Here is a 13573-nt window from a genome sequence, read left to right on the forward strand (position 1 = left end):
TACTATGCCTACTGAGCATTATTGTTTTGAATTCAGCTGATTCAAATGCCAGCAAGGTAAAGTTGTCAAACTAGTTAACATAGATGAGGTTTTGTCAAAATTTTGAGAATGACTTGCGGGTCTTAGAAGCATCAAACAGATGTTTTTCGCTATTTGCAATTTCTAATTATGTTTTCATAGTGTTTGTTTCATAGTTTTAATATATAATAATTTATATATATAGTAACAAACCCAGATAAACCCCGCCCTTGGGAAAAGGCAGCAAAGGAGGAAAGGTCATGCTGCGCTGCTTTAGAGAAGAGGAAGCGAAAACTAGAGGTGCACCTAAAAATCTATTCATATATGAATTACGATTCTGTCTTCTAATGATTCTAATGGATTCACAAGTTTCAAAATCAATGTTCTAAAGCAGTGGTTCTTAATACTGTTCCTCGTGTCCCCTCTGCACACGCTCTACATCTCTCTCTCTCTCTCTCTCTCTCTCTCTCTCTCAGTTCAGCTCCAGCAATGAACTGTTCAATTGTACACTTAGTTTCACATACTGTAGCTATGAGAAGCGTTAAACATGGGTGCATACTGTATGCTATACTGTATTAAAGCTTTAATCAGGATAAAACTGTATATTAAAAGCTAACATAAGCAGTTGCATTTACAAGCAACAGTGTATCTAAAAGTATGAGACAGCAACTTACAAAAAACATAGGCCTACCATTAAAAGCTGTGCTTGCACAGGTTCTGCAAGATCCTCTTCCATAATATCCTCTGCTTCTCAATCGGGCTCAAACTGATAAGCGATATTAACGACGCCGTTGTTTACAATACAACTGGAGTACATGCTGCATAGGTGAGGGGCGGGACAGTTTAGCCAAACACAACACACTGGGCTAGCTAACCAATCAGAGCCCATCACCTATTTCTGAGGGAGGGGCTTCATAAAAGCAGGAAATGATTAGCGCGTATCTCAGAGAAGGGACAGAGCGGTGTGGAATAAAGGTAAATTAAGTGAAAAATAATGCATTATTTTTTGTTTTTAACAAAGCATTAATACATGTTAGACTGCACCCCATAAACACAACAAAAACAAAATCAAGCCTAGAAGAAAAAAAAAACAGGGAACCCCTTTAAGTCTTCTTAGTTGTAAAAAGAATAGTTCTAGTTGAGCTTTGCACATAGCTCTGCTTTAACATAGATATTTTGCAATTAGAATGCCAAAATGTTTCAAACTCTGCAAAAATACATGTTTAACGATGCTTATTTGGTGCCGTCTAAATAGATTCAACAGTCTATGAATCTAGGGAAATCCTTAATGAATTCAGGAAAGACAGAAATCCAAAACATTCCAGTAATGTGGGAACGATGCTGGAGACCAAAAGAGCATTCTTGTGAAATAAGTTATTCTCATTTATGCGGTGCTCTGAAATCTACCATGATCAGTTTTGATTTAATGGCAAGTCACTTCAGCTATACAAAATCATGCGGTATACACAATGCCGAATCATGCTCTCGATGGAAAATGCAGCAGTTCAAGCTCCTGCAGTAACCCTTTATAGAGTGTCAAAAGCATCAAAAGTAGACATCTGGGTTGTTATTTCCTGTGCCGCACAGCTTCCCTAGCTCTTGATCAGCACATTGAACATAATGCACAAAACAGTCATTGGCATATCTCTCCGCTTTGCTGCCTGAGGGATTTGATAGTAGGAGTTGAATGGGACACCGAATGGATCTGGAGACACAAGCGGCGCTGGGAGGATCCAGATCTTCCCTGCACAGGATCAGAGAGCCAAGTTAACAAGCGATAACTCCTACAAATGGCCGTGGTGATAAGAGTTCTTTCAGTCACACGGCCATTTGATCCATCTCTGTCATGGTGAATAGAGGAAAGCAGATTCCCACTGTGTCAAGTCTAGGTCACCCAAAGCCCTGCAGCAGGAGAGCAGCTTTTTATGGACACCAGGCTGTGTGTTTTGGAGGTTGTCAGTCCTCCCATCAACCAGCCAAAGTCATCACACACAGAACAAAGACACCATTCTTCTCGTCTGACAATGTAATGTGTTTGAAAATCTGTGTATATATATAGCATACATGGGGTCCATTCTTGTTCTCATGCAGTTAGCAAATCATATCTGCTTTGAGATCACTTCCAGTCTCTGCGTGCCGAGCATGATATGATGAATTTGGTCCATTAGTATTCATCTTGCATGATAATATACATAAATATGACAGTAAAACTGAAGATGAGGATAGTGAACCTGTCACCGAATGAAGTGGACCACCAGAGCAGTGGCCCCATAGCAGAAAAACAAAACAAAAAACATCTCCCTTATTTACTGCCACCACCCACCCAATAATTCATCAGAAATGGGCCATTACGTTACGCAGAAGGTTTCCAGATACAAAACAATCCACTTTATATCCACATCTGAGAGATTGTAAAAGCGGTTTAATTGACCAGAAATGTCAGTAATCACAGCTGCACAATACATTTTCAAACAACAAAAAACATCATCATAAAACCACCTCCTCAAAACAAATAAATTCACTAAACATTATTATATGTTCATGACTTCATGACCTCCCAGAAGGAAAGAACTTTAGGAAGCTGTTTTTCTTATACTTAGATATATAACCAGTCTTGTTTATGAAATAGCTATCAAGTAGATAACTAGCCCAGCAAAAATTAAGCAAGCTAGTTATTTAGCTTAACAAGTAGCATGTAACAATATTACTACTACTACTTATAATAATGTGTGATAATATTATTAAAATAGATTTGATAAATAGGATAAAAAAATAGTTAAGATGACATATTAATTAATATTATATTATATAAGGATCCATATTTGTTTGTTTCTTCAGCCTAATAACAATATACACACACCAACTAGGTATACCAGGTTGGATCACCTTTTGCCTTCAGAACCTCCTTAATTCTTTGTGGCATAGATTTAGCAAGGTCCTGGAAACATTCCTCAGAGATTTTTGCTAATATTGGCATGATAGCATCCCACAGTTGCTGCAGATTTGTCAGCTGCACATCCATGATGTAAATCTTCCATTCCATTGAGATTTGGTGACTCATGTTCAAGAAACCAGTTTGGGATGATTTGAGCTTTGCGACTTGTTACTCGAAGTAGCCATCACAATATACCGTGGTCATACAAAATGGTCAGAAAGTTAAGGGCATACTCAGGTAGGCTGTGGCATTTAAATAATGCTCCGTTTGGTACTAAGGGGCCCAAAGTCTGACAAGAACATATCCTCCACACCAGGGGTTCTCAAACCTCTCCATGACGTACCCCCAGCACTGCATGTTTTGTATGTCTCCTGAAACACCTACTTCAGGTCTTACAGACTCCACTAATGAGCTGATGAGTTGAATAAGGTGTGATAGATGAGGGAGACATACAAAATGTGCAGGGCAGTGGGTACTCCAGGACAGGTTTGAGAACCACTGCCCCACACCATTACAACACAAGCACTAGCCTGAACTGTTTATACAAGACAGGATGGATCCATGCTTTCATGTTGTTTACACCAAATTCTGACTCTGCCATTCAAATGTCACAGCAGAAATCATGACTCATCACACCAGGCAACATTTTCCCAATCTTCTTACTCAGATCAGCCCATGTGGCACCAACAGCAATGCCATGTTCAAAGTCATGTTCAGAGGGGGTGGGACCATTACATTTACAAATCAATCAAAACAAATGATTTTGCTTACCCAGACTTGCATACTGCAAGTTATAAATATAGGTGACCTCTCTTAAAAATAAACACAGTAACGCACTTAAAGGGTTACTCCACCGCAAAATAAAAAAATTGTCATTAATCACTTACCCCCATGTCGTTCCGAACCCGGAAAAGCTTAGTTCGTCTTCAGAACACAATTTAAGATATTTTGGAAGAAAACCGGTAGGCTTGAGACTGTCCCATAGACTGCCAAATAAATAACAGTGTCAAGGTCCAGGAAAGTATAAAAAGAATCGTCAGAATAGTCCATCTGCCATCAGTGATTCAACCGTAACGTTATGAAGCATCGAGAATACTTTTTGTACACTCAAGCCTCCCTGTTTTCATCCAAAATATCTTAAACTTTTTTCCGAAGACGAACGAAGCTTTTATGGGTTTGGAACGACATGGGGGTAAATGAATAATGACAACATTTTCATTTTGGGATGGAGTATCCCTTTAAACGTGAATTTTACCATCAAAATACACAGGAATTAATCACACTAGAAATAATGTAAAGGCTTAATTAACCCAAGTTCACCCAGTGTATATATATATATATATTTATATATATATATATATATATATACACATAAGAATATGGGGGAGAATGCAGATGACTGTGTATATACTGTATGTGTGTGTGTGTGTATATATATATAAATAAGTGCTTTCAATCGATTAAAATATTTAATCGCGATTAATCACATGATTGTCTTGAGTTCTAAATATACCTTAAATAAACACTTTGCAAGTTTTTAATACTCCAATCAACATGGCCATGGACAAATATGGATACCTTATGCAAATGTATGTTTATTATTAGTGAAACCTTAGTTAACATAGAGCATGAAGACTAGACATGTTTCAAAGGTCATAGATGTTTTTCAAAGAACATGTTCATGTCAATAAGACACATAAAAAAGTACAATTCCAGGTTCCCATTGTTTCTCCTTATTTGCACTGAGCAATTTACTTACACAAGAGTCTTCTTCTGAACATGCTGTACATTTACTATTTACCACATACTGTATTTTGATGCAGCTAAATTCTCAATAAAACTGTTTTCATTGATATATTTTACTGTTTCTGTTGTCAGAACAGACAACAGAATGAATAAGAACTAGTGACTGAAACACGACCTATAAACACTAAGTACATAACCAGCTCCCCCTTCCAAGATGTTAATCTGCACATAAATCCTGATTTATAATCGAGCCGTTATCTGATGAATTCAAATACACATAAGATAAAGATAATAGCTTTGCTGTAATTTCAGCTATACTTGCTTGTAAAATTAGAGAAGCAACATAATATCTGTTTTAAAGGGGTCATATGATGCGATTTAAATTTTTCCTTTCTCTTTGGAGTGTTACAAGCTCTTGGTGCATAAAAAAGATCTGTAAAGTTGCAAAGACTAAAGTCTCAAATCCAAGGAGATATTCTTTATAAAAGTTGAGTCAACCACACCTCCTAAAATGGCTCATTCACACATGCCCCCACATGTCTACGTCATGATGTTGGAATATTTGCATAATGCCGCCCAAATGTTCACACAAAGAAAGAAGGCGTAACTATTATTCTCACTGTTGCCGTCGGCGCCATGTCGTGGAGATGCTGTGTTTAATTGTGAAAGCGAAACTACTTTGTTTTGCCTTTCAAAAGAGGACACAACTAGAAATCAGTGGTTAATTTCTATTTACAACACAGTTCCAGAACAGTTCAACCCAAATATTTAGATGTGTACAGCCCATTTTACGGAGGACGAGAACTGTTTCCTGAACCAGTAACCTACAATGTGTCAGTGGCACAAAGGCTGTTTCTATAAAGTGGGGCAATTCCAACTTTGCAAGGACATTATGGCACTTCTGACTCACAGCCTGTAAGTAAATTTTTTATATTTAAAGAATTTGCCACTGATGATTCAAACATCAGTTTTGAGCAGTGTAGAGTAGAGCTTGTTGTTTCTTGTTTCTCCGATCACAAATGCAGACATGGTTTTATGTTTATGTAGCACGATAACATGTAAAAAGACAGTGTAAGTCATTATAATCAGTAATTATGTCAACACTGGACGCAACAAATGCCTTGTTTATAATGGGTTTTATTGGTTTTATCTCTTGTTGCCGGGACTGGCTGGGACACGGCATTAAATTATGGTAAGGGGCGTAACATTTCCGTCACATGCTTGAGGCATTCGGCCAATCACAACGCACTGGATAGCTGGCCAATCAGCGTATACCTCACTTTTTTAGAAGAATGAGCTTTGTAAAAATTGACGCGTTTCAGAAAGGAGGGGCATAAAAGGAGCTACAATAATGCACATTATATGAAAAAAAAAATAATGTGATTTTTGAACCTTAAACTGCATAAACACATTGCATTATACCAAATACACAAAATAATGTTCTTATTAGCAACATCATATGACCCCTTTAACTGAAAGCACTGCTCCTCTCAGCCGCTAGCTGAACAGATCAGATGCAGAGAGATGTGTGTGCGCATGCTGGGTAAGCAAGATGTGTCACTAGGTGCTTTTTTTGAAGAAAGAAAAAAAAGCCACTAAAGGGGTCTGAAAAGTCGCTAAGTTGGCAATACTGTGCATCTCCATTTCTCCAACTATGGGCTTGGCCACGGGTCAAACAGAAAATGCGGCTGTGTTAATCGTGCATTGATAAAATTAGTGCCTTTAAAATGAATTTGCGTTAATGCGTTATTAACGCGTTAATTTTGACAGCCCATATATATATATATATATATATATATATATATATATATATATATATATATATATATATATATATAATATATATATATATATATTAAGTGTGGGACTGCACCTGATTCTATAGTTCTATTATCATAGGCAGATTATTATTTTTATTATTTTATTCTCACAATACAGAAACCCAAATTGAGACAGCTGCACAGAGAGCTGCTCTGAAAAACATAGTCACTAGACCACAATTTATTTTCAATGATGGGACAAAATCTCCTGCTTATGAGTGACAGAGAAACACTTGTGGTAAAACATACCTTGTTGGTTTGTTTCAAGGTCTAAAACTTTTTCTAATTTATAAAATTCTGTCCCGGGAGTTTGACACAGGGGTTAAGGCCTTGCATGCTAATACTCAAATGAGCTACAAAATGTACAATAAGAAGATGTGTATCAATGCACAATAAGATGATGTACACTGCACTATATGTCTACAAATGCTAGCGGACAAAGTACTGCACCCTTTGACTGTGAGGCATTGATTTCAGTTTAGGTTAAGCACTGTACATATGCAGCTGCATCATAATTCTGATCATTTTTGCCTGTTGGATCGTGGTCGTCAACTTCAAAGTACTCTCAGGAAAAAGAGTCCCTCGTCAACCCCCACCAATCAATAGAAACGTCACAATGACTACCACAAAAAAAAAAACCCTCTTCGAAACCAAACAATAAACGAAAAATAAAATGTCACAATGACTACCACAGAGAAAAAGCCTTTTCCCAACTGCATAATATGAACAGACATTTCCATCTGTTCAATGGTTCCTCAATGAAATACAAATCAAACATGACATGAAAAATGAAAGGTCTGGAACACATGAGAGGATCCTAACAGTCTTTATCCTGGAGAACAGCTCAAAATCACTCTGCATTTGTTTTGCTGTAATTTTAGGTTAGGTTCAGGTCATTTTTAAACTATGGGATGTGTATAAATGTGTGTATCATGTACAGGTACTCACCAGGGTTGCCTTTTCTTCCCCGTTTTCCTGGAGGACCTGTGAGCAGAGGGTAACAGATGGTGAATTGTATATATTTAATAACACTTTCTGATTTTGATTGGTCAGTGACCACTACAGCTGTGGTCAAAAGAGATTCAAAAATGCAAAGAAGCAAAAAATTCCATCCATTTATTGTCAATAGTGTATTGATGTATGAAGCAACGTCCACACAGAGGTCACTGTCAAACCAAGCAGCTTTCTGTTGGTCAGTGTGGCAAATTCACTTGACCAACTTGAATATGAGCAAAACCTGCGTGGGTAACTTTTATATATATGTGATATAAACTCTTGTCTTTAGCAACAGGCTGTGCAGATATCACTGATCCCTTCCTAAATGTGAGAGGAACACATCCTTTTCCACAAGCTGGGCTGATAGTTCTGATGGAAACTTCCTTGGGAGTCTCCAGCCCCAGATAAGAGAGTTGGGAAAAGATGCTTTGTGACAGACACAAGGAAAGACAATCTTTGCAGTCCCCTTCTGCAGCATAATAGTAGCCAAGAATTACATCATACAGGTCCAGCCAAACAAACACAAAGACTTCTCACAAAGTAAAGTAACAGAAACAAGAGAAATATACAAAGGCTGAATTTACCAGATCCCAGAAAAGGAAACTTTGAGAAAAGTTGAATTACAATTATGCATTTGGCAGCACCATGCTCTACTGTTTGAGCTACAGTAAAATACTACAGAAAGTTGTGCACATTAGAATAATTTAACTACAATTTAAATATTATTTCAATTTCAATTTATTTATAAAGCACAACTAAACACAACTACCGTTGATCAGTGTGCTGTTCAAAATAAAAAAATAAAAAAAATAAAAACAAAGACAAGGATAAAAAATAAAACTGCAAGACACAGGGCAGAGCAATGCAAATCATGAATAATAAGCCAGATCAAATAAAAATGTTTTTATCCTGGATTTAAAAATGGATAGTGTAGGGGCAGTTCTGATTTCTTTAGGAAGACTATTCCAAAGTCTCGGAGTAGCTACAGTCGAATGCTCGATCACCCCTAGACTTGAGTCTGGTTCTAGGAACCACTAAGAGCCTTAAGTTGGCAGACCTGAGAGCTCTTGCAGGTTGGTGGACTATCAACAGGTCCGAGAGGTAAGAAGGTTCTAAACCATTTAAAGACTTAAAAACCAATAAGAGCACTTTAAAATTAATCCTGTAGCGCACAGGTAAACAATGCAACGACTGCAGGACAGGGGTGATATGCTTACCGCTTTCGAACTCCCGTCAGGACTCTGGCAGCAGCATTTTTGAACAATTTGAAGGCAGTTAAGGATAATTGACTGATCCTCAAATAAGACTTCATTTTTACCAGGGTTTGCAACTGATAGAAGCTTGACTTCACAACTTGATTGATTTACCTTAAAGAAAGAAAGGACTTCATTTTTACCAGGGTTTGCAACTGATAGAAGCTTGACTTCACAACTTGATTGATTTGTCTATCAAGCTTTAAGGCACTGTCCAACATCACACCCAGATTTTTCACATATGGCTTTACATAAGGTGCCAGAACACCAAGATTTAGATTTGGTATACCGTGTGTATCCGAAGAGGTAAACACCACAATCTCTGTTTTACTCTCATTCAGACTTAAAAAATTTAGAGACATCCATGCTTTAACATCCACGAGGCAGTTGGCCACTGGGTCTAATCCATTCTTATGTTTCAAAGGAATATATATTTGTGTGTCATCTGCATAGCAATGATAGCTTATACCATACTTCTCAAAGATAGAACTGAGGGGAAGCATATACAAGGAAAAAAACATTGGCGCTAGAGTAGAGCCTTGAGGGACCCCACAGGTCAAAAGTACAGAGGAAGAGTGAAATTTGCCAATATTAACTGAGAAACTTCTGTTCGTAAGATAGGACTGGAACCAATTTAAAGCTGAACCTCAAATGCCCACTACCTGTTTTAAGTGGGCCAGAAGAACATTGTGGTCTACAGTATCAAAAGCAGAGCTCAAGTCTAAAAGTACCAGAGCTACAAAATCTCCAGAGTCAGTAGCTAAAAGTATATAGTTGAACACATTTATAAGAGCTGTCTCAGTGGAGTGAAATCTTCTAAAGCCAGATTGAAATGCATCAAAAATTTTGTAATGACCAAGAAACTTTGTAGTTGATGAAAAACCACTTTCTCTATAATTTTCGCTAAAAATGGAAGGTTGGAAATAGGTCTAAAATTTGATACATCAGAGGAGTCTAAATTAGGCCTCTTAAATCTGAGTTGTACCGAGGCATGTTTTTAAAAGTCTGGAACAACTCCTAACTCAAAGCATTTATTGATCAAATTTAAAAGTGTCGGACCCATTACACTGACTTGTTTAAATAACTGTGAGGGAATTATATCTAAAGGTGAACCAGAAGGTTTGAGTTGAGTAACAATGTCATTTAAAAAAGAAATAGTGAAATAGGTGTAAACTGACTAAAGACACCTGTATATTTTAAATAGCCTGCAGGATCGCCAGCGACTGGTTTGATGGTATGTCTAATCTCAGAGACCCTTCTGATACTTAATAAGGGAATCCTTTAACATTTCATAAGCGACTCTGTACGATACTTAGGACAACAGGAATAAACACAGCATTAATAGTATTAAAAAGAGTTCTAGGATTATTATGATTTTTGTCTATGAGAGTTGAAAAATAGTCCGATTTGGCCACTCTCACTGCCTTCTGATACTTAATAAGGGAATCCTTTAACATTTCATAAGAAATCTGTAGTTTGTACTTTTTCCATTTTCTCTCAGCTCAAAGAGTGAAGAAAAAGAAACACATCAAACAGCAAAGAAAAACAACCATAGGTAGAAAACTCCTCAAAGAGTGAAGAAAAAGAAGCAGAGGTAGCAGCATTGATCCTCCGCGTTAGGTGAGCTGATTCGTGAGGTTTTACAGCATTCAATGACAGTGATGTGTTGAATAAAATAGGATTGTGATCAGAAAAGCTGAGATCACATATCTCAATATCACCCAAAGAGAACCCATGAGACAATATAAGATCGAGAGTGTGTCCATTAATTTGAGTGGGTCCTTTAACATGCTGCACTAAATTGAAGGCTTCTGTTAAGCTGATAAGTCTTTTGCCAATGAGTTTATATAGGGGCCAGCATATGTGAATGTTAAAATCCCCAATAATTAAAAATGTATCAAAATTGGGGATGATTCCCCCCCGCTTAGTCTGAGAAATCTGTTAAAAAGTCTTTGTGTGGCTTAGGAGGCCTGTAAACCACAGCAACAAACTAACGAGTGTGCCGGAGTCCAAAATTTGACCAGCACCTGCAAAAATTCAAAGCTGTTATATGTAGATCTCTGTATGGTCCGACATTGAAAACAGTCTTTAAAAATGGAAACCAAACTGCCACCCCTTCTCCCAGAGCAGGGGACATTAAAAAATTTACAGTTGGGCGGTAAAAGCTCAGAGAAAAAAGTATTATTTACCACAGACCTCGCCACAAACAACGCCATAACAAACTCCATGAAATAAATTCACTACAAACAAAAAAAATATTCACCACAGACCTCCCCTCAAACAATCTCCATCACGGCGCTTTTTCAAAGGAAGATGATATGGTGACCGGTGCAGACATCTATGCAGCGGGCGAAGATGATGTATAGAAACGCTGCAACAACGGCGGAGGCGAGGCGAGCGTTGAAGAGGCTGTTAGGCCCCACGATCCCGTGAACGCGGTTTAGAATGGGTACGTTCCAGGAGTAAACCCGCAGATAATGGAACGGTTGCAATGAACTTCCCTCGCAGTCAGATCCAGATTAACGTTCAACTCAATGTTTGTCCAAAGCAGCAGGGAAGCTTGAGCTTTACAGCCATGACGCCCCGCTTACCCTGTCTTTTACGGCGCTTTTTCAAAGGAAGATGATATGGTGCAGACAAAAAAAAAAAAAAAAGTTTTTAGAGTTTACACCAAAAATAAATAAATAAATCATTTTATAAGAGAAGTCACAGACTTTTTTGTCAGTGGCCCTCCAAGAAAAGGTTTGGACACCCCTGGTCTAGACAATATAAATTCGTAATTTAAGATGCCACCACTAAAACACATTGAATAGCAGGATTATTTGCTATTTTATAATCAAAAGCTGCAGCCCTCCTAATGCTTCTTTCTAGGAAGCAACAGCACTGAAGGTATATAACTTTTTGGAAAATGATAATGATGGAAAATGAAAATGATGTACACTGACTTAAAGGTAGCCTAACACATTTCATTACATACAGTACTTCGGAAACTATAAACAAAAGGGGACCAAAAGTGACCTGTGTTCATTTTTCGGCTGTGTTACTTCTGGCCTTTTCATATATTTCATAGCGGGCTCTTCTTAAACCTTCTGGATTCATTTTCTCCACTGAGATGTTATGCATCAAATTGATCAAGTTAGTGGCAAGTGAAGTACGGCATTTCTTAATTTGCCAAACAACTGGGTGTAATAAAGATGTTTTTCCCTTAGACAAAAACAAACACATATTTCCATTAAAAAAACAAAATTACTCCAACCCAAACCAATAAAACATTACCTGTATTAAAAATACAAATCACCACACATAAATTTATAACTTTTATTACTCACAAACAGTGACATTAATTTAATAAAACTTGATGATATTACAAAATCTGAAAGTTTGCAACCATGTTGAGTAAGATATTTGCCATCACATCATGCAAACAGATGATATTTGGTGCTAATTAGCATTTCACACAAAAAAGTTTGAAAATGTGGACTGAATGACTGACAGCCACAATACCTGGTTTTGAACATGTGAGTGTCATATGGAAGACATTTTGCACACTCTGCTCTATGATCTGTGGTAATCTATACCAACACCCTTATAATGTCTCACATAAACATCAGCTCCCCACCACAGGGCATGAGCTGGGCGTGGGAGATATAACACAGAAAAGATCTATCACACACACTTTAAACATAATCAACCTTTAACTTTTAAAATAACCCTTCCAAAAGCTGCTTGGAGGTAGAGTTCACTTTCTGTTCTCCTTACTGAAACCACCATAATGCTTATCAACAAGTTTACATTAAAACCCAAACTGCATTAACCAAACCATTCTGGTTTGCAAAACATACAAAGTAAGAATTTAAACATCCCAAAATAAAAAATAAAAAAACTAAGCCTGATCTGTAAACATGGTGGTGGGAAATTATAGCTTACTCATTCCAATTTAATGCCCTTGGACTTGGTCATTTTAGTACATTCTTATCTAAAGAACTGCATCCATAAAAGTATAGGCCTACAAAATAAATTGTCATAGTTAAAAATAGATGAGAGATTTTAATATAAAACCCGATGTCTGATCCAAAAGCCAGTCTGTTAAGCCATTTTGATACTATGAACAGCTCTTCAGAGATGCACTACAAATCCGCTGGTTCATCCTCTAACCTCCAGCACACTCCCGAAAAAAGCCTCCTCATGCTTCCATCACATACACAAGCTTGTGTCTATGTGACACAATCACCAAGACCCTATGTTAGCAACAAATGCTGCATTATCAAAACCCATACTACATCAAATTCTAGACTACTTCAAGCACACTTCTGCACTTTAAAGAAAAGCAATAACACACGCAAGAACGCTGCTGTTCCAAATAAATACCAACAGCATACTGAGAAACATTTTAGACACAAATATTGTCACTTTGTCAGTTTTTGCTTCACCAACGAAAGTAGGTTTCCGGGCACAATATCAAATACACACATTCCAGTCCACAATGTAAAAGGCGTTCACATCATCGCACCATTACACCACTACAACACAACACAACAAGCGCACAATACAAACCACAAACAAAAAAGCACCAAAATCAAAATACATTCACATCCTCCTAGAAGTCGTAATTACACCTGATAAACTGGGAATTCTCTGAGAGCTACAATCTGTATCACCTGACTGCTGCAGTTTCAGCCTATATCCAAACAATAAAAAAAAAAAAATTTGACGTATAAATTCACAAACAATGATAAACACAAACAACAATGTACACTAACAACTATCCACTAGTGAATACTCATTCATTGTCAGCATAGTGTCAA

The 13573-nt window shown here is 37.4% G+C and overlaps 1 protein-coding gene across 1 annotated transcript in view; it reads right to left on the reverse strand.

Moving 5' to 3' along the window:
• The window catches only part of LOC109059450 (collagen alpha-1(XXIII) chain), an 86781-nt gene that overhangs the window by 21940 nt on the left and 51268 nt on the right, over window positions 1-13573 (reverse strand). Inside the window, exon 4 of the mRNA XM_042711496.1 lies at window positions 7468-7503. Coding sequence (XP_042567430.1) covers window positions 7468-7503 — 36 coding nt within the window. The remainder of the gene's footprint in view (window positions 1-7467; window positions 7504-13573) is intronic.

The sequence above is a fragment of the Cyprinus carpio genome, chromosome A21 (genome assembly GCF_018340385.1).
Source record: "Cyprinus carpio isolate SPL01 chromosome A21, ASM1834038v1, whole genome shotgun sequence".
Classification (NCBI taxonomy): domain Eukaryota; kingdom Metazoa; phylum Chordata; class Actinopteri; order Cypriniformes; family Cyprinidae; genus Cyprinus; species Cyprinus carpio.